The sequence below is a fragment of the Furipterus horrens genome, unplaced genomic scaffold (genome assembly GCF_987537825.1).
Source record: "Furipterus horrens unplaced genomic scaffold, mFurHor1.1.pri manual_scaffold_13, whole genome shotgun sequence".
Taxonomy (NCBI): domain Eukaryota; kingdom Metazoa; phylum Chordata; class Mammalia; order Chiroptera; family Furipteridae; genus Furipterus; species Furipterus horrens.
In genome coordinates this window covers 50,876,217-50,897,677 of record NW_028327183.1, presented here as the reverse complement: position 1 = coordinate 50,897,677, position 21,461 = coordinate 50,876,217, and the positions used below count along the sequence as shown (strand labels likewise).

Genomic DNA, 21,461 nt, shown 5'->3' with positions numbered 1-21,461 from the left:
TAAGGAAAAGTTTGCAGAGGAGACAGAACTGTGGAGAAATGGGTGACTGTGGGAATGATTGATATAGTTTGGTCAGAGACGTAGAAGGACCATGGAGGGTAGGTTTTTGTAGGCAGGGCAAAGAGAGTGAAGGAAGTAGAGGGAGCCCAAAGGGGCCCTCATTTGTGCCTGAGGAGGCCACAGGTGTCCCTGAGGAGGTGGTTGGAGAAGGAGAGGTGTTACACCAAGGAGCAGAGGGCTGAGTAGTGAGTGGGCTTCTCATGCTGTCTCTGGGACTCCAGACACCCACTCCCATTCTGGCCTCTGAGAGAGTAAGGAGAAGCTCTGTGCACCCTGGTTTTGGATGAGCTCCTAGGCAATCACTGGAGACAGGCTGCCTCTGAGGACAATGAAGTGGCCAGGCATCAGGTCTCTTCAGTGTTAGTGCTGTTGTATTTTCCTTTCTTTATAGCATTTAATTGATTTACTTGCTTAGAGAACATATCACAAGGGACTGCCCAAGAAATAGGACTTGACTTATAAAAATTGTGTATTTATTCTTACATGTTTGACTTTCAGTCACCTTCAAAGTATTCTCTATTTGAGGCAATACAAATATCGAGATAATTTTCAGCCACTCAGAACAGTTTTGGGACTTGTTTATTTGATGCCTTTTGTTCTTCTGCTTCGTTTTGTTTGAACTCTTCCACATCAGCAACAGGTTTCCCTCTGAGGACTGTTTTCATCAAGGAAAGAAAACAAAGTCGCTCAGGGCGAAATTGGGAGAATAGAGAATGTATAGCACAGGGGTCGTGCCATTTTTGGTTTAAAAATGCTGAACATTCAGTGCAGTGCAGTGTGGGCAGGTGTGCGCTCATGAATTACCTGTCATGAAATAAGCAAATGCATTGAGTCTTCAAAAAAAAAGTAACTGAAGCTGAATGCAGCCTCTCACAACAACACCAGCTGGCACACTGATACAGCTGGGTCTGAGAACATTCACCTAGTAGGGGAATCCCATACTACAAGGGGCCCACCCTACAGAAGACAACTCTGCGTTTCTTCGGGCCCCCCATCATAAGTTATATTAACACTAAATACATTCTGTACTTTAGAAAATCAGCAAGTCTGCTTTCTCACTATCGTCAAGTCTTTGCTCAGACACCACAGTTCCTACTCCCAGATGTCCCATCTTGTCACCCTGGTGAGTTTTCCGTGCATGATTCCGCCCTAAACACATATGGCCACCCAGCATGTGATAATAATTTTATTTAATTATCTGCATTCTGTCCCCTTCAGAAAGAAGTCTGTTGACTTCAGACTGGCAGCTTCTGGGTGACAGAGGTTTTTGATGCTGGGTTCATGGAGCATTTTCAGGACCTGCAAAATGCTGGCACATGGTAGGTGTTCAGTCATACTTCCTAAAGAGTCTGTAAATAAATGACTACATATTTTTTCTGTCACAACCATACAAGAATCACAGAAACACACCTCATTGACTGTTAACTGAACCCAAAGAATGATCAGCACTTGGAGATGTAGGAACCAGATAGCAAGGACATTTCAGCAGAAGGAATGGCACATGCAGAGTCTCAGAGACACAAAGGCCTGGCCTGTGTAGGTGTAGAGATAGTGTGAGATTTAGGGACATGGTGGAAGCTAGTGGACCGTCCAGCAGGGCATAGACCATGCCAGGCACTCAAATCCAGCCTGTGGTGTTTGCACCTGGGTCTCTGGCCACAGAGGAGGAACATTGTTGTTCAAACTGTGCAGGAAGTGGAGAACATGTCTCAGGAAACACAATCTGGAGGCAGAAGTTTGGTCGGATCAGAGACCCAGGGAAGAGACGAGGCCACACCAACCACCAGGATCACGATGGAGAAGAGACAGGCACCACGGTGAGCTGTGAATAGGAAGAAGGATAGAAGGCCTGGATTGGGGAGAGGGAGAGAGGACAAAGTGCAGAAATGCACCCCCAACCTGGCCTTAGAGAGGGGGACCACCATAACTTCACCTCGGGTGGGACTTTGCAAAGAAGTGGTTGTGGTGAGGAAAATGGCAGCTCAAGTATAACCACGCTGAGCAGAGCAATCCCAGGGACCCTCCTGGAGGAAGTGTCGGTGGGGTGTCGAGTGGTGAGACACCTGCATTACTCACCTGAGAGACTAGGTCGAGACAGTGTTTGCATCCGCCACCACACTTGTGGGCTCTGGGCTCTTGCTCCGGAGGTACCTGACCCTTAGGGGTGAGACCATGGTCCCTCAGTCTGCTTGGTTCAGGGTGCAGTGGGAGGCAGACACAAGCCCTGCTCCCCGTCCAAAAACTGGAGGGGAGAGTGACGTGGGCGAGGGTGGGCCTGGCCCCACAGATTATCTTGAGCACTGTAGGTCCTCCCAGCTGGGACACCCACGATGACTGTTCATGTGGGGTCCTCATGCTCCACCCCTTCAACTCCTGCCGGCCCTACACCTGACAGGTCAGGATCCCCAGCCCAGGTTCTGGACTCAGCCACACGCCTGCTGCCCGCCCCTCACCTCCCTTTCCCCTGGGGCAGAGCTCACAAGAGGAGGATGAGGCAAAGCAGGAGGAGCAGGGTCTTGACAGCTTCCACTCCAATGACCACCAGCACCACCTCCATCCCGGGCTCTGATTTTCCTGCAAGAAAGGGGGACGAGGAGGAAGTCACCTGCTGAACCACAACCCTGTGTCCTTCCTGTCCCACTAGGACCCTGGAGGTCATCCCCCAGGCCTTCCTGCACCACTGGATTCGGACCACCTCTGCCCTCACTCCTGACCCCACCCTGACCCCCAGCAGTGGCACAGAACATAAAATGCCTACTCTGGAATTCATCAAAATAAAACATTCCATTTATTAACACTATGGAGAAAGTGAAAAACCAACCCATTTAATAGCAAAAAATATTTGCTAATCGTAGACCTGATAAGTGTGAGTACCCAGCACATAGAAAGAACTCTTACATCTCAACAACAAAAACTCCAACAAACTGATTAAATAAAGGGTGAAGGCCTTGCAAATAATGTTCTTCGATGATGTCATACAAATGGACAATAAATTCACAAGGAAGCAAACAGCACCATTATTATCACAGAAACGCACAGCAAAGCCACAATGGAATAGCCCCTCCCTCCCACTAGGACGCTGTGATTCCTTTTCAGGGAAATAACAATGTTGTTAGTTGTGTAGAGAAGTTGGAAGCCTTACACTTTCCTGGTGGGAATGTAAAATGGATTTGCCACTGTGGGACACCGTCTGGAATATTCTCAAAGAGGTACACATACACACTACCATTGGACTAAGCAATCCCACTCCCAGGTAACATCCAAGAAAAGAGAAAATATGTTCGAACAAAAAAAGTTAACCAATGTTCAGGCAGCATTAAAACAGCCAAAGAGTAGAAACACCCAACATGCATCAGCTGATCAATAGATTAACTGAATATAATATACCCATATATTGGAACGGTATTCACACTTCTGCATTCATTTTAATTGAAAAGAAATCCTGCATTGTGGTGACATTTTTCTTGACTGCTGTGGTTTCCTTGGCTTATGAGGGTCTCACTTACCTGGCCCTCATCGTGGCCTGAAAGCAAGGACCTTGTGTCCCAAGACACACCTGTCCAAGCCCCAGCCCCTCTCCCAAGACGAAGCTCCTTCCACTTGCATCTCCCTCCGACCCCCGCCCCAGCCCACAGAGCAGGCCAGGCAGGAAGAGCACAGGGATATGGCGAGTCCCAGGGAAATTACAGGCTTCACAGCCAAGCCGAGACCAGAGCTGGGCTCCCTTTGACATTCAGGGCTGCTGGGGGTCTGTGAGGGTGGAGCGGATGCTGTTTTCCCCTAGCCACACCCCTCGGCCCCCAGTCCACTGAGCACTCACTTGGCAGAAGGAGGTTCAGAGAGATGTGCAGGGAGCCCTGAGTGTTCTGGGCTCGGCAGGTGAGTTTCCCTTCATCCCCAATGATTGCTGCAGGCAGCTCCAGGACCCCAGGCTGCGAGGAGTTAATGGTCCGGCTCCCCTGGGTCCAGGTCAGCCTGGCAGGAGGGTTGCTGTCAACCTCACAGACCAGGCGCAGGGACTGTCCCTCCAGGACAGGAAGGCGTGAACCATTCTCCAGGACCCTTGGTGCTGCGGAAAAAGAGACAGAGGGTCAGAGTGACACAGAGACCAAGACAAAGCGGAGGAGACAGAAAGAGAGTGGGGAAGAGCTGCAGACACACAGCCACAGTCTGAGGACTCACATTCCCACCCCTCGCCGGCGGGAACGGAGCCTGTCTGCCTCCCGTGCGGAACCGCTGGACCACTTCCCCACAGTTAGAAGGAACATAAAATGTTGCTGCATTTGGCCTCCAGGAGCGCATCCCACAGAGACTACCACGGGCGCTGTGAGGGCAGACACGGGAGCACTAGGGGCAGCGTTTGGTTGGTAGAATAAGGGGAAGCCCAGTCGTGGGTGACGCGCACAACGCGACCCCTCCAAGCCGTGGCAGCTCCACAGTCCCGGGAGGAACAAGGACGTCGGTCCTACTGATGCTGTAGGACCTTCAGGTGAGCAAACCCAGGCTCACAGCAGCGTGGGGACACTGGTCACCTCCCCAGAGGGGACGGGGCATCAGAGGACAGACTTCAGGGTCTTTTCAATTGTTGGTCATGGGACTCTATTCTGTGACCAAAATACATGAATTAAACGATTGGAGGAAACGTAACACAGGAGCCTGGAGACTCGTCAGGAGACGGCGGGTCAGGGCCTCGAGAGGCAGCTCTGCGTGGGGACAGTGCCCTGTGCTCCTGGTGCCGCTGACAGGGGCTGGAGGCTCCTCGGGGACTGAGGGACCCATGGGCACAGCTGCTCACAGTGGCTGTGGGGGAGGGGAAGTGGATGGACACAGGGTTCACCCCTGAGGGGGCGTCTGGTCACCTGGCGGAGTCCAGGGTGAGATAGGAGCCAGACTGCCCTGATGACATACAGGCTCTGCTCCCCACATCCCATGGCGGGCTCCTTCCTACCTGTGCTGTTTCCTTCGAAGACAGTTACGGTCAAGTTCTGTGGAGGGTCTGGGACAGAAAGACATGGGGGACCAAAGTCAAGGGTGAGGGCTGGGTACACATTGGCTCTGTGTCCCGGGAGCTGCTTAAGTGGGGAAAGGGGTGAAGCAGGCATCCCCCTGACCCCACCCCAGACCAGACTCAGGACCCAGCGCCCAGAGTCTGAGGCCCTGACACCCCATCCGCTGACCTCAGGACCCCCAGCTGGGATCCCCACGTTCTGCTCCAGTTCTCACAGGGCACGTTGAGCTGGACAGTCCTTATCTTGGTCACTCCTACACCAGGCAGGGTCACCCGGCAGGTGAGGTTTGTGCCGTGGTCCTGGGGCCGTGGGGTGAGGGTGAGCACGGAGGATAGAATGTGCGTCCTGGGGCCCAGGGAGATGAGGGCAGCTGGCGTCCAGGAGAAGAGGGGGGGCGTGCCCCGCTCACAGGCCCAGGGCACAGAGCAGGTCACGTTTGTGGGGCGGCCGGACTCCAGGGTCCCCGGGATGAGGATGTCAGGTGTGTGGGTCAGACCTGGTGAGGAGAAGGGGGACAGGGGATGAGAAGGGACGGTCTCAGCTGTGGCCCTGAGAGAAGACTCAGGCTTTGGTCCAGTTCCTCCTTCTGAGCCCCAACATGCTGTACCCCCAGCCCCTTCCCAGGATGGGCCCATCCCAGCCCTGCCCCTGGTCACTGTGACCTGCCCCTGTGGCCTCCCCTGGAGCCTGGTCCTTACCTGTCACATGCACAGCAAGCTTATTCTTTGAGAAAGAAAATCTGACATAAGATCCTCTCTCCAGCCGAAAAGTGTACCATCCCTCATCTGTCCTCCTGGCGTCTCTGATGTCCAGGGAGCAGTTGTAGTTCCGGGGGTCCCCAAGGAGGTGGAACCTGCCCCTGGTCCTCTTCTCCACTTCACGATCAGGGTTGTTTGTGGCCACTGGAGCATCCTGGTCTATGTGGGCCCCTTCCCGGAACCAGTAGCCATGAGCTGGGGTAGAGTCGGTCCAGCCGACCTGGGGGTAGGACAGAGTGCAGGGCACGGAGACACACAGGCCCTCCTGCACCGTCACGGACTCCGGCACTTGCAGCTGGTATTCGTCATCCTGGGCCAGGGACCCTGCGGGGAAACAGGGTCAACCACCGCCCCCACACTACACCCCCTCCCCTCGGGCACTCACCTGCCCACAGCAGGGCCAGCAGCAGCCGCAGCATCTCTGGGGGGTTTCTGGGCTCCTGTGGTGAAACCAGGAGGCAGGCTTGGGAGGGGACACAGGGGGACCTCAGAAGCTGAGGAGGAACAGGGGCCTCCCCGTCCACAGAGGAGGAAGCTCGGAGCCGGAGCCCGTGCGCTCTCAGCACAGAGCAGGCAGACACCCCGCAGCCCAGGGGCCCAGCAGACCCGCCTCTGTAACCCTCCCTCAGCCCCCTGTCCTCACAGCGGTACCTGCAGCAGCCGCCGCCTCTCTGCGGTTGGCGGTGCCAGGGTCCCTCGGGGAGCATCTGGCTCTCAGGCTGTGCCTCTCAAAAACTGGAACTAATATTGCAATTGCTACAGAGGCCACACAGGAAGGCGAGGTGTCGTCAGAACAGGGTCACCCAGCAGAGGAGAGGCTGCAGACGGACGCTGTCAGGGCCCTTTGAGTTCAGCCCTCTGCTGCCCACGTCCACTCCTGAGTCCAGGGAGGGTGACCAACATGCCAATCACACCCCCAAAATAACCCACCTCTCGCTTCCCTCATGCCCTTCCCCAAGGAGGCCATTTATTTCCCGTATTGTTGACGCTATGACAGATGCCCCCAATCCCCTCCTTTGCCACCTGCACCCAGTCCCCACCCACCCTGGCCTTCACCACACTGCAGTCTGTGTCCATGGGGCATGCACATTGTTCCTCAGCCAACCTTAGTGCCTTGTTTTTTCCCCTCCCCCTCTCCCCTCTGAGATCTGTCCATCTGTCCCATGTGTCCCTGCCTCTGTTTCTACTTTGTTCATCAGAAAATTTTCTACGTTAGATTCCATGTGTAAGTGAGATCATATGGTATTTGTTTGTCTCTGACCGGCTTATTTCACTCAGCACAATAACCTTCAGTCCACCCACGCTGTCGCAAAGGATAAGCGTTTCTTCCTTTTTAGAGCTGAGTGGCTCCCCGTTGTGTAAATGGACCCCAGCGTTGTTACCCACTCAGCTCCTGGTGGACCCTTGGGCTGATGCCATATCCCGGCTCCTGTAAATAATGCTGCTGTGAACTAGGGGTGCGTGTATTATATCTGATGGTGTTTCAGGATCCATAAGGTATATTCTCAGACGTGAGGTCGCTGGGTCATGAGGCTCTTCCACTTTTAATTGTCTGAGGTATCCTCATACTGTTCTCCACAATGGCTGCTCCAATCTGCAAAGCCCCCCTCAGTGCACCAGGGTTCCCTTTTCTCCCCATCCTCACCAGCATTTGTTGTTTGTTCACTTATTGATGGTGGCCATTCTGACAGGTGTGAGGTGATACCTCGTTGTGGTTTTAATTTGCATTGCTCTGATGATCAATGACCATTGACCATTTTCTCATATGTCTGTTGGCCAGGAAGCATATACCATATTCATGGATTGAAAGTATTTACATTATTAAAGTGTCCATACTACCCTTAACAATCTACAGATTCAATATAATTCCTATTGAATACGAGGGCACCCTGTATTTTGTGGCTCAATGGATTGAACACTGGCCTGTGACCCAAAAGGTCGTCGGTTTGATTCCCAGTCAGGGCACATGCCTGGGTTGAACGTCAGGTCCCCAGTTGGGGGCACATGAGAGGCAACCGGTTGATGTTTCTCTCCCCCTCATTTTTTTCCCTTCCCCTCGCTCTAAGGTAAATAAATAAAATGTTTGAAAATAAGTAAATAAAATACTAGTGGCATATTTCACATGTACGAAACAAATATTCCAAACATTTATATGGAACATTTAAAAATCATCCCAAATGGCCTCAGCAATCTTGAGAAAGAGGGACAAGGTTGGAGGGGTGGCAATACTGGATATCGAAGTATAACTCAGACCCATTGTAATGAAAACAGCCTGGCCTGGGCACAAGAACAGGCATCCAGGACAACAGAGGTCATTTTCTGCAAAGTCAAAATGGGTCTCTCTGGCCAGACCATCTAGTCACAGGTTGTAGGTGTGTGTGGAGGTCAGCCCAGCTAGCGCTGTGCCTCAGGAACAAGGCAGATGGCCTGGGTTGAGGTGGGGGGTTCATTGAGGAGGCCAGTTATTTTTCGTCCCTCAACATCCACATGAGGAGAGTGTTCTTCCACTGGAGTGTGTTCTCCCACTCACAAGGTCACACACCAGCCCTGGAAGCTGCCCCAGGAGTCCCTGTTAGGCGGGGACACAACAAGTGTTCTGGAATTGGGGCTTCCTGTGATGGGAGCTGTGATGTGGAATGCACAGGAGGATGGGGTGTCCCTCTCCCTTAGGTTGGAGGTGCAGGCTCAGCAGGGTTGGGCAGAGGAGACACTTGGGTGGAGGTTGGAATTTCTGTGTGTTAACGACACCAGAACATCCAGGGGAGACGCACTGGTCAGGCACGTGAGAAATGGAGGCTGTGATCCTCTGTACAGTGGGATTTTGTAGGAAAGAAAGCACAGAATGGAAGGCCCACATTTCAAAACAGGCAAACACATCCCCTTCATCACAGCTGTCTTCAGCACCCCGGTATCTCACGGGGCCACACTGGTCCTTGCTTTAGAGCGTGGCAGGTCTTCCAGCCTGGGCAGGACCCACGGGGTGAGCATGCCAGCCGGATGTCATCCATGCTCGCGTACGGTGGGGACTTCCTGAGAGAGGTGACATGCATCTAACGTCACAGATGGCTACTTTTTCACTGCGTGGCTGGGGTGCGGTACAAGAAAGTGGCGGGAACACACAGGGCGCAGCGCCTCCTTAGACCCAAGTCAGTTTTCTTGAAACATTTTTGGGGGGAGAAACCTAAGACACAAACAGAGAAATGCCCCCACAGGAACAACTCAGGGAATCATCACAAAGTGAACACTCTTGAAGAAACAGAGATGTGTTTTCTTTCCTGGGACTGACATGGCTCTGTGGGTTGGCCCTTGTCCCACAAAATGAAAAGTCATTGGCTGGGTGCCCGGTCAGGGCACATGCCTGAGTCACAGTTGGGTCCCAGTCAGGGAGCGTAACAGAGGCCACCAATCAGTGTTTCTGTCTCACATCCATGTTTCTCTCCCTCTCTTCCTCCCTCCCTTCCCTTCTCTAAAAACGTAAATAAATAAGTAACTTAATAAAGTTACGGGCACTGTTGAACTTCTCCTGGTCCCCCTTCTTTAAACCCACACTCCAATCTCCCCCCTCGAAGGACCCACTATCGTCACTTTAGAGGTAATTGGGCCCTGACTAGTGTGGCTCAGTGGATGGAGCACAGGCCTATGAACCGGAAAGTCACCAGTTTGATTCCTAGTCAGGGCACATGCCTGGGTTGTGGGCCAGGTCCCCAGTTGGGGGTGGGGTGTAGGAGAGGCAACCAAAGATGTTTCTCTCACACATTGAGGTCTCTCTCCCTCTCTGTCTCCCTCGCTTTCCCTCTCTCTAAAAAGAGGAGTAAATGAATAAAATCATTTTGTAAAAAGTTAACTGTGTACTTGATGTCCTTTGTGTTTCATCATCTCAGCCTGCTACCTTTAATACCACGGCTTTGCTCATGTTTTCCTTAACACCCATATATAAAAAAATTACAATGTGTTTTCCTCCATTCAAGTTCAGGAATCACCCTATCCCATAATAAGCCCCTCTTGGAACCGTTAGGGACAACTGGGAGTGGGGTCAGGCCTGGGATCGCTGCGGAGGGAGGCTGCCAGGTGTGAGCATGCAGAGACACTCCCAGGCCAGCACCGGTTCCTGCGTTGTCAGTATGTATGGCACTTGCAGCCCCACGCCCCGCTGGGCCCCCTGTCCTGAACACCTCACACTCTCCCTGCAGGACTGATGCGCAGCATCTCTGAGGTCAGAGGGCCCGGTCCACACCCGTCTGCTGCTGGCTGTCCGCAACTTTCAGAACAACGGGAGAAGGAGGCAGAAGCAAACCACAGACAACCCCACTGCACGCACAGGAGGAACTTGTAACCTGCAGGCGCTCCGATCTGAGAAGCCTTCCAGCCCCACTTCTTCCATTTGCAGAACCACCGAGGTCCAGAGTGCGCAAGGGGACTGCCTAAATCACAGGAGGGCCTGTCGCATGCACCCCTGGGATCCCGGGCAGCTACTTCATCAGCGCTGGAAACAGGAAACTTGTGTTTCTGAGAAAGAAGTATGTCAACCTTCCCACAAGGTGAACGAGGAAATTTGGTTCGGTCGTGCTGCGGCCGTGGACACAGGGTCCTCGGGCTTCCAGTGAAGGCGCGGATAGGAGAGACCTCGTCCTTGCCTTTGAGAAGAACCTCTGGTTGGGAGACGGGCGGGTGAGCTGGCAATTCCAGCTGCCTGGGACTGGGGGCTGTGCCCGGGAGGCACGGGCTGCGGATGGGGTGCGGGGTGGGGGGTCTCCCCCATGGACCGGAAGGTGAGTTCTCAGGGAGAAGCAGGCCAGGCGGACACGGCGGGGACTCTCGGGCCGTCACAAGGAAGGTCTGTCCGGCAGGCTATGCTGGGAGTTCCCGGGCTCAGGTTCGGTTCCCAATCCCGCTCGCTTTCCCACGGCGTTGGAGGTCCCCCACCAGCGACCCAGGGAGGTGCTGCTTGTGACCCAAGCCGCCTCTGCCCCGGCGGCGGTCCCCCCACCACCCGTAGGGGGCGCTCCGCCCGCTCAGAACGTATCGAGGCTCCTGGGGATCCCGGCCCAGAGGGCGGCGCTGTCCGCGGTGCTGACTCGGAGTCCCGGGCGCGTGCGGGCTGAGCGCGTCCCACACTGAACACCCGCCTCCTAGGCCCGCGCACGGCTAACCTTCTGTCACCCGGACTGGGCCGCGGGCGGCCGGGTTCAGCGTTACCTGCGGGTGTGTCTCTGACGGCGTTCCCAGGTGAGATTAGAACTTTACACCTGTGGCCTCGGTGGGGCAGATTGCCTTTCCCCGTGTGGGTGGGCGCCATCCAATCCCCCGAGGGCCTGAACAGAACCAGGAGCAGAGCAGTACGTGTGCATAGTTTTCACGTGATTCTTTTTTCCCATTTTCATGTTCCACACAGGCCGAATGTCCAGACGTTTTATCTTCCCCTTCGTGCTTAGCCGGTGTTTGAGGAGTGGATGTTCTGATCAGCCAACTGCTCTGAGACCTACGTGTCTGAGGCTGGGTGGGCCCCGGGGAGAGGCAGAGGCTGGTACTGAAATTGGGTTCAGCACTCACTTCCTGGGTCCAGAGCTCTACGCTGTCTTCTGAGACTCCGATATTTGCTAGGGTCTTCTCCAAAAACCCCGAGATGTATCTTACAGTGGGCTTTGTGCTGGAATCTCAATTCCAGACAATAAATGAAAGATGATAAGCTCAGGAAACCCTCCATTACTGAACCGATGATTAATAAAGTTTCTTCTTGTGAAAGTCTTTCTTATTAATTTTATCCAGGTCTGTTCTATACCGTGAGTGGTACTAAGTGTCTATTGGGGAATCTCAGTAAAAATTACCAGGGTTTTCTCAGCCTAACATCTCTTTCCATATTCCTGCTTTTGGTAAAAAGGAAAATCTTCAGGATCAGGATATTTTCAGTGCCAAACTACAAGCATTTCTTTTTAGTTCAGTCCATGTAGCAGTGTATGGTATGATGTTTTACTTATCTCCTGGTGTGGACATTGTTGGTGAAAGTTGACGTGTTTTGTTTTTGTTTTTTAATTATCATGAGTTTGTCTATCATGTGATAAATTATGGGTAGGAACTCACGTTTTCAAGGGATAAAGTACCTGCACACAACACTCACCTTGATCAAGACCTGTATACAGTGCTTTACATGCGTCACAACATCTGTTTGAGATGGGGTTTAGTAACCCCCACTCACAAAGCAGGAAACTGAGGTACAGAGAGGTGACATGACTGACTTTTCCATTGTCACACTCTTAGTAGGGGAGAATTTAGGATTTAACCCTAATTTCTCCAATTCTAAAGTTCCATTATTTCTCATAGCAAGAAATTTCCCTAAAATCACCTATAATCTATGAACTAGACAAGTATTTACTCCATAAGAACCAGTGTTGGAGGTCTCAGAGCGTCCACGGGCTTCTGGACCAGGCTGGCATCTACCCACCAGTACTTGGTGCTGAGGCTCCATTGCTTGGCCTCCAAGACTCCAGCTCCCAATGGCCGAGGAAATTCCAGTGGAGCTCTTGGATTCATTATGATTTGTTCAGGAAGGTTTGTGGGCAGAAACCTGACACTGAGGGAATGAGGGCATCCCATGTATGACCTTGTCCTTCCCGTTATATGAACTTAGGGATCCAGCTGTGCTGTGGGGTGACAGAGACCCAATTAAATTCTAAAAAAAAAATTTTTTTTTCATACCTCTACTGTGTTCTTGGAAGGTATGTTGTTCAGAAAGATGGAATATTTGAGATACAAATGTAATGTTCCCTTTTTAGTCATTAGAAGTATCATAGGTGTTGGCTGTACCCACCTCAAAAGCCACAAAAAGAGCAAAGGTAGGTTCTGGAATGACTCTTGTTCCTCACCTCAGTCTGATCTCTGGGAACCAGGCATTGAGTATCCGAAGCCTTGAGCTCTCCTCTGACTCCCAAGTGTGCTCAGCGTCCAGGGAGTCCTGGCCCCACACCCATAGAAGACACTGAGCTGGATGGGTGTCTGTGACCATGTGAGCTCTGAAACACCACAGGTCAATGAGTTGGCACCAAACTCCCATCCTGGTGGGCTGATGGTATCAAAGTGAGGTGTCTGTGCAGATCCTTCATCTGCTACAATATAGTAAACTCCCACCTCCTTCCAGCCTTATTTTGAGCCAATTTCCCAGCGATTCAATGAAGGTGGCTCAGCATAAAGGGAATGCGTGTCTTCCCAGGACACATGATAAGCCTGACAGACTCCAGGAAACAGGACGGTGCTGTTCATGGTGCTGAAATTCGCCCGTGTCCTGAGCTCAACTTTGCCCAGCTCTGAAAGGGGCCTGACCTCTCAAGCATAGTATCCCAGTCCTGGGGTTAGTGAAAAGCTATGCCCCGCCTAAGAGAAAAGGACGTGGGGACAAGTAGACTGTCTTATCAGTACGTTCCTGTTCTCTTATACTTCTCTCTGCTTCCTGCTTCATCCAGAAGGATGCTTCTACATGTCTGGCTGTGCTGGCTGGGTGGGAAGAGGTGTCGGGGAAGAGATAAGAGTTGCTGTGTGGTTTCACTGAGCTCACTTAAGGAAAAGTTTGCAGAGGAGACAGAACTGTGGAGAAATGGGTGACTGTGGGAATGATTGATATAGTTTGGTCAGAGACGTATAAGGACCAGGGAAGGTAGGTTTTTGTAGGCAGGGAAAAGAGAGTGAAGGAAGTAGAGGGAGCCCAAAGAGGCTCTCATTTGTGCCTGAGGAGGCCACAGGTGTCCCTGAGGAGGTGGTTGGAGAAGGAGAGGTGTTACACCAAGGAGCAAAGGGCTGAGTAGTGAGTGGGCTTCTCATGCTGTCTCTGGGACTCCAGACACCCACTCCCATTCTGGCCTCTGAGAGAGTAAGGAGAAGCTCTGTGCACCCTGGTTTGGGATGAGCTCCTAGGCAATCACTGGAGACAGGCTGCCTCTGAGGACAATGAAGTGGCCAGGCATCAGGTCTCTTCAGTGATAGTGCTGTTGTATTTTCCTTTCTTTATAGCATTTAATTGATTAACTTGCTTAGAGCACATATCACAAGGGACTGCCCAAGAAATAGGACTTGACTTATAAAAATTGTGTATTTATTCTTACATGTTTGACCTTCGGTCACCTTCAAAGTATTCTCTATTTGAGGCAATACAAATATCGAGATAATTTTTCAGCCACTCAAAACAGTTTTGGGACTTGTTTATTTGATGCCTTTTGTTCTTCTGCTTCGTTTTGTTTGAACTCTTCCACATCAGCAACAGGTTTCCCTCTGAGGACTGTTTTCATCAAGGAAAGAAAACAAAGTCACTCAGGGCGAAATTGGGAGAATAGAGAATGTATAGCACAGGGGTCGTGCCATTTTTGGTTTAAAAATGCTGAACGTTCAGTGCAGTGCAGTGTGGGCAGGTGTGCGCTCATGAATTACCTGTCATGAAGTAAGCAAATGCATTGAGTCTTCAAAAAAAAAGTAACTGAAGCTGAATGCAGCCTCTCACAACAACACCAGCTGGCACACTGATACAGCTGGGTCTGAGAACATTCACCTAGTAGGGGAATCCCATACTACAAGGGGCCCACCCTACAGAAGACAACTCTGGGTTTCTTCGGGCCCCCCATCATAAGGTATATTAACACTAAATACATTCTGTACTTTAGAAAATCAGCAAGTCTGCTTTCTCACTATCGTCAAGTCTTTGCTCAGACACCACAGTTCCTACTCCCAGATGTCCCAACTTGTCACCCTGGTGAGTTTTCCGTGCATGATTCCGCCCTAAACACATATGGCCACCAGCATGTGATAATAATTTTATTTAATTATCTGCATTCTGTCCCCTTCAGAAAGAAGTCTGTTGACTTCAGACTGGCAGCTTCTGGGTGATAGAGATTTTTGATGCTGGGTTCATGGAGCATTTTCAGGACCTGCAAAATGCTGGCACATGGTAGGTGTCCAGTCATACTTCCTAAAGAGTCTGTAAATAAATGACGACATATTGTTTCTGTCACAACCATACAAGAATCACACAAACACACCTCATTGACTGTTAACTGAACCCAAAGAATGATCAGCACTTGGAGATGTAGGAACCAGATATATCTGCAAGGACATTTCAGCAGAAGGAATGGCACATGCAGAGTCTCAGAGACACAAAGGCCTGGCCTGTGTAGGTGTAGAGATAGTGTGAGATTTAGGGACATGGTGGAATCTAGTGGACCGTCCAGCAGGGCATAGACCATGCCAGGCACTCAAATCCAGCCTGTGGTGTTTGCACCTGGGTCTCTGGCCACAAAGGAGGAACATTGTTGTTCGAACTGTGCAGGAAGTGGAGAACATGTCTCAGGAAACACAATCTGGAGGTAGAAGTTTGGTCGGATCAGAGACCCAGGGAAGAGACGAGGCCACACCAACCACCAGGATCACGATGGAGAAGAGACAGGCACCACGGTGAGCTGTGAATAGGAAGAAGGATAGAAGGCCTGGATTGGGGAGAGGGAGAGAGGACAAAGTGCAGAAATGCACCCCCAACCTGGCCTTAGAGAGGGGGACCACCATAACTTCACCTCGGGTGGGACTTTGCAAAGAAGTGGTTGTGGTGAGGAAAATGGCAGCTCAAGTATAACCACGCTGAGCAGAGCAATCCCAGGGACCCTCCTGGAGGAGGTGTCAGTGGGGTGTCGAGTGGTGAGACACCTGCATTACTCACCTGAGAGACTAGGTCGAGACAGTGTTTTCATCCGCCACCACACTTGTGGGCTCTGGGCTCTTGCTCCGGTGGTACCTGACCCTTAGGGGTGAGACCATGGTCTCTCAGTCTGCTTGGTTCAGGGTGCAGTGGGAGGCAGACACAAGCCCTGCTCCCTGTCCAAAAACTGGAGGGGAGAGTGACGTGGGCGAGGGTGGGTCTGGCCCCACAGATTATCTTGAGCACCGTCGGTCCTCCCAGCTGGGACACCCACGATGACTGTTCATGTGGGGTCCTCATGCTCCACCCCTTCAACTCCTGCCGGCCCGACACCTGACAGGTCAGGATCCCCAGCCCAGGTTCTGGACTCAGCCACACGCCTGCTGCCCGCCCCTCACCTCCCTTTCCCCTGGGGCAGAGCTCACAGGAGGAGGATGAGGCACAGCAGGAGGAGCAGGGTCTTGACAGCTTCCACTCCGATGACCACCGGCACCACCTCCACCCTGGGCTCTGATTTTCCTGCAAGAAAGGGGGACGAGGAGGGAGTCACCTGCTGAACCACAACTCTGTGTCCTTCCTCTCCCACTAGGACCCTGGAGGTTGTCTTCCAGGCCTTCCTGCACCACCGGATGCAGACCATCTCTGCCCTCACCCCTGACCCCTCCCTGACCCCCAGCAGAGGCACAGAACATAAAATGCCTACTCTGGAATTCATCAAAATGAAACATTCCGTTTATTAACACTGTGGAGAAAGTGAAAAGCCAACGCATTTAATAGGAAAAAATATTTGCTAATCGTAGACCTGATAAGTGTGAGTACCCAGCACGTAGAAAGAACTCTTACATCTCAACAACAAAAACTCCAACAAACTGATTAAATAAAGGGTGAAGGCCTTGAATAAAATGTTCTTCGGTGATGTCATACAAATGGACAATAAATTCACAAGGAAACAAACAGCAGCATTATTATCACAGAAACGCACAGCAAAGCCACAGTGGAATAGCCCCTCACCCCCACTAGGACGCTGTGATTCCTTGTCAGGGAAATAACAATGTTGTTAGTTGTGTAGGGCAGTTGGAAGCCTTACACTTTCCTGGTGGGAATGTGAAATGGAGTTGCCACTGTGGGACACCGTCTGGAATATTCTCAAAGAGGTACACATACACACTACCATTGGACTAAGCAATCCCACTCCCAGGTAACATCCAAGAAAAGAGAAAATATGTTCGAACAAAAAGAGTTAACCAATGTTCAGGCAGCATTAAAACAGCCAAAAAGTAGAAACACCCAATAGGTATCAAATGATCAATAGATGAACTGAATATAATATACCCATATATTGGAACGGTATTCACACTTCTGCATTCATTTTAATTGAAAAGAAATCCTGCATTGTGGTGACATTTCTCCTGACTGCTGAGTTTCCCTTGGCTTATGAGTGCCTGATCCTCATCGCTGCCTGAAAGCAAGGACCTTGTGTCCCATGACACACCTGTCCAAGCCACAGCCCTTCTCCCAAGACCCAGCTCCTTCCACTTGCTTCTCCCTCCTACCCCTGCTCCACCTCACACGTCAGTCCTGGCAGGAAGAGGACAGGGATATGTTGAGTTCTGGGCAATTTCTGACTTCACAGCCAAGCCCAGACCAGAGCTGAGGTCCCTTTGACGTTCGGGGGCTGCTGGGGGTCTGTGAGGGTGGAGCGGATGCTGTTTTCCCCTAGACACCCCCCTCGGCCCCCAGTCCACTGCGCACTCACTCGGCAGAAGGAGGTTCAGGGAGACGTGCAGGGAGCCCTGAGTGTTCTGGGCTCGGCAGGTGAGTTTCCCTTCATCCCCAATGATTGCTGCAGGCAGCTCCAGGACCCCAGGCTGCGAGGACTGCAGGGTCCGGCTCCCCTGGGTCCAGGTCAGCCTGGCAGGGGGGTTGCTGTCAACCTCGCAGACCAGGCGCAGGAAATAGCCCTCCAGGACAGGAAGGCGTGAACCGTTCTCCAGGACCCTCGGTGCTGTGGAAAAAGAGACAGAGGGTCAGAGTGACACAGAGACCAAGACAAAGCAGAGGAGACAGAAGGAGAGCGGGGAAGAGCTGCAGACACACAGCCACAGACTGAGGACTCACATTCCCACCTCTCGCCGGTGGGAACGGAGCCTGTCTGCCTCCCGTGCGGAACCGCTGGACCACTTCCCCGCAGTTAGAAGGAACATAAAATGTGGCTGCATTTGGCCTCCAGGAGCGCATCCCACAGAGACTACCACGGGCGCTGGGAGGGCAGACACGGGAGCACTCGGGGCAGCGTTTGGTTGGTAGAATAAGGGGAAGCCCAGTCGTGGGTGACGCGCACAATGCGACCCCTCCAAGCCGTGGCAGCTCCACAGTCCCCGGGAGGAACAAGGACATTAGTCCTACTGATGTTGAAGGACCTTCAGGTGAGCAAACCGAGGCTCACAGCAGCGTGGGGACACTGGTCACCTCCCCAGAGGGGACGGGGCATCAGAGGACAGACTTCAGGGTCTTTTCAATTGTTGGTCATGGGACTCTATTCTGTGACCAAAATACATGAATTAAACGATTGGAGGAAACGTAACACAGGAGCCTGGAGACTCGTCAGGAGATGGCGGGTCAGGGCCCCAAGAGGCAGCTCTGCGTGGGGACAGTGCCCTGTGCTCCTGGTGCCGCTGACAGGGACTGGAGGCTCCTCGGGGACTGAGGGACCCATGGGCACAGCTGCTCACAGTGGCCATGGGGGAGGGGGAGGGGGATGGACACTGGGTTCACCCCTGAGGGGGCGTCTGGTCACCTGGCGGAGTCCAGGGTGAGGTAGGAGCCAGACTGCCCTGATGAGGGACAGGCCCTGCAGCCCGACGGGCTCCTTCCTACCTGTGCTGTTTCCTTCGAAGACAGTTACGGTCAAGTTCTGTGGAGGGTCTGGGGCAGAAAGACATGGGGGACCAAAGTCAAGGGTGAGGGCTGGGTACACATCGGCTCTGTGTCCCAGGAGCTGCTTAAGCGGGGAAAGGGGGGGAGCAGGCATCGCCCTGACCCCACCCCAGACCAGACTCAGGACCCAGCGCCCAGAGTCTGAGGCCCTGACACCCCATCCTGCTGCCCTCAGGACCTCCAGCTGGGACCCCGCATGTCCTGCTTCAGTTCTCACAGAGCACGTTGAGCTGGACGGTCCTCCTCGTCACTCCTACCCCAGGCAGGGTCACCTGACAGGTGAGGTTGGTGCCGTGGTCCTGGGGCCGTGGGGTGAGGGTGAGCACGGAGGATAGACGGTGCGTCCCGGGGCCCAGGGAGGTGAGGGCAGCTGACGTCCAGGAGAAGAGGGGGGGTGTGCCCCGCTCACAGGCCCAGGGCACTGAGCAGATCACTTTTGTGGGGCGGCCGAGCTCCAGGGTCCCCGGGATGAGGATGTCAGGTGTGTGGGTCAGGCCTGGTGAGGAGAAGGGGGACAGGGGATGCCGAGGGAGGGTCCCAGCTGTGGCCCTGAGAGAAGCCTCAGACTTTGGTCCAGCTCCTCCTTCTGAGCCCCAACATGCTGTACTCCCAGCCCCTTCCCATGATGGGCCCATCTCAGTCCTGCCCCGGGCCACTGTGACCTGCCCCTGTGGCCTCCCCTGGAGCCTGGTCCTTACCTGTCACATGCACAGCAAGCTTCTTCTCTTGGAAAGAATATCTGACAATAGATCCTCTCTCCACCCGAAAAAAGTACGATCCCTCATCTGTCCTCCTGGCGTCTCTGATGTCCAGGGAGCAGTTGTAGTTCCAGAGGTCCCCAAAGAGGTGGAACCTGCCCCTGGTCCTCTTCTCCACTTCACGATCAGGGTTGTTTGTGGCCACTGGAGCATCCTTGTCTGTATTGGTCCCTTCCCGGAACCAGTAGCCATGAGCTGGGGTAGAGTTGATCCAACCATCCTGGGGGTAGGACAGAGTGCAGGGCACGGAGACGCACAGGCCCTCCTGCACCGTCACGGACTCCGGCACTTGCAGCTGGTATCTTCTATACTGAGCCAGGGACCCTGCGGGGAACCAGGGTCAGCCACCGCCCCCACACTACACCCCCGTCCCCTCGGGCACTCACCTGCCCACAGCAGGGCCAGCAGCAGCCGCAGCATCTCTCGGGGTTTCTGGGCTCCTGTGGGCGAACCCAGGAGGCAGGCTTGGGAGGGGACACAGGGGGACCTCAGAAGCTGAGGAGGAACAGGGGCCTCCCCGTCCACAGAGGAGGAAGCTCGGAGCCGGAGCCCGTGCGCTCTCAGCACAGAGCAGGCAGACACCCCGCAGCCCAGGGGCCCTGCAGACCCGCCTCTGTAACCCTCCCTCAGCCCCCTGTCCCCACAGCGGCACCTGCAGCAGCAGCCGCCTCTCTGCGGTTGGCGGTGCCAGGGTCCCTCGGGGAGCGTCTGGCTCTCAGGCTCTGCGTCTCAAAAACTGGAACTAATATTGCAATTGCTACAGAGGCCACACAGGAAGGCGAGGTGTCGTCAGAACAGGGTCACCCAGCAGAGGAGAGGCTGCAGAGGGACACTGTCAGGGCCCTTTGAGTTCAGCCCTCTGCGGCCCACATCCACTCCTGAGTCCAGGGATGGCGACCAACCTACCAATCACACCCCGAGAATAACCCACCTCTCGCTTCCCTCACGCCCTTCCCTAAGGAGGCCATTTCTTTCCCGTATTGTTGACGCTATGACAGATGCCCCCATTCCCCTCCTTTGCCACCTGCATTCAGCCCCCACCCACCCTGGCCTTCACCACACTGCGGTCTGTGTCCATGTTTCATGCATATTGTTCCTCAGCCAACCTTAGTGCCTTCTTCTATCCAGTCTCCCTTCCCCCTCTCCCCTCTGAGATGTGTCCGTCTGTCCCATGTGTCCCTGCCTCTGTTTCTTCTTTGTTCATCAGTAGATTTTCTACGTCAGATTCCATGTGTAAGTGAGATCATATGGTATTTGTCTTTCTCTAACTGGCTTATTTGTCTCAGCATAATAATCTTCAATCCATCCACGCTGTCGCAAAGGGTCAAAGTTCCTTCCTGTTTACAGCCACATTGTGTAAATTTACCACAGCTTTGGTACCCACTCATCTACTGATGGACACTTGGGCTGTTCCCAGATCTCAGCTCTTGTAAAAAGCGCTGCCTTGAACATAGAGGTGCATGTATTATACCTGATTTCTGTTTCAGGATTCATAGGGTATGTTCTCAGAAGTAGGTTTTTTGGGTCAAAATGGAGTCTTGTTTTATTTTATTTTATTTTATTTTATTTTATTTGTTTTTAGAGAGAGGAGGAGGGAGGGAAAAAGAGAGGAAGAGAAATATCAATATGTGGTTTCCTCTCCCAGTTGGGGACCTGGCCCACAACCTAGGCGTGTGCCCTGACTGGGAATCGAACCAGCGACCCTTTGGTTTGCAGGTCAGCTCTCAATCCACTGAGCCACACCAGCCAGGGCAGTATTTTTAATTTTTTGAAGAAACTCCATACTGTATTCCACATTGGTGCACCAGTACATTCCCACCAACAGTGCACTAGGGTTCTTTTTTCCCCACATCCTCGCCAGCACTTGTGTGTTGACTTATTTATGGTAGCCTTTCTGACAGGCGTGAAGTGATACTTCATGGTTTTAATTTGCATCTCTCTGATGATTAGTGACATTGAGCATTTTTTCATAGGTCTATGGGCCTTCTGTACATTCTCTTTGGAGAAGTGTCTGTTTAGGTCCTTTGCCCATTTTTTAAAATGTACTTTATCCTCACCTGAGGAAATATTTTCATTGCTTTTAGAGAGAGAGAAGGAGAGAAAGAAACACTGATGTGAGAGAGAAGTGTTGAGTGTTTGCCTCCCGTACACTCCTGGAATGGAATCTAACCCACAACCTACGTATGTGCCCTGACTGGAAATTGAACCTGCAACCTTTCAGGTACAGGACAATGCTCTAACCAACTGAGCACACTGGCCAGGGCCCTCTGCT

The 21,461-nt window shown here is 52.7% G+C and overlaps 2 protein-coding genes across 3 annotated transcripts; both read right to left on the bottom strand.

The window, feature by feature from the left end:
* Positions 1-761: 761 nt before the first annotated feature.
* Positions 762-19,902, bottom strand: LOC149995179 (sialic acid-binding Ig-like lectin 13). 2 transcript variants are annotated; one of them, XM_090260943.1, is made up of 8 exons: positions 19,842-19,902; positions 19,576-19,653; positions 19,130-19,513; positions 18,372-18,419; positions 17,251-17,499; positions 15,920-16,013; positions 2,137-2,217; positions 762-1,882 (listed from the first exon to the last, which is right to left on the bottom strand). In XM_090260943.1, exons 2-7 carry the CDS (start codon positions 19,607-19,609, stop codon positions 2,145-2,147), a joined length of 882 nt encoding a protein of 293 aa, XP_090117069.1. In that variant the 5' UTR covers positions 19,610-19,653; positions 19,842-19,902; the 3' UTR covers positions 762-1,882; positions 2,137-2,144. The 2 variants fall into 2 exon arrangements, with proteins under 2 accessions (XP_090117069.1, XP_090117068.1); XM_090260942.1 differs by lacking the exons at positions 762-1,882; positions 2,137-2,217; positions 19,842-19,902 and adding an exon at positions 15,522-15,596 and having other exon boundaries at positions 19,576-19,624.
* Positions 2,537-6,261, bottom strand: LOC149995180 (sialic acid-binding Ig-like lectin 13). Its single transcript, XM_090260873.1, has 6 exons — positions 6,213-6,261; positions 5,768-6,151; positions 5,284-5,565; positions 5,009-5,056; positions 3,881-4,129; positions 2,537-2,634 (listed from the first exon to the last, which is right to left on the bottom strand). Exons 1-6 carry the CDS (start codon positions 6,244-6,246, stop codon positions 2,537-2,539), a joined length of 1,095 nt encoding a protein of 364 aa, XP_090116999.1. The 5' UTR covers positions 6,247-6,261.
* Positions 19,903-21,461: the final 1,559 nt, after the last annotated feature.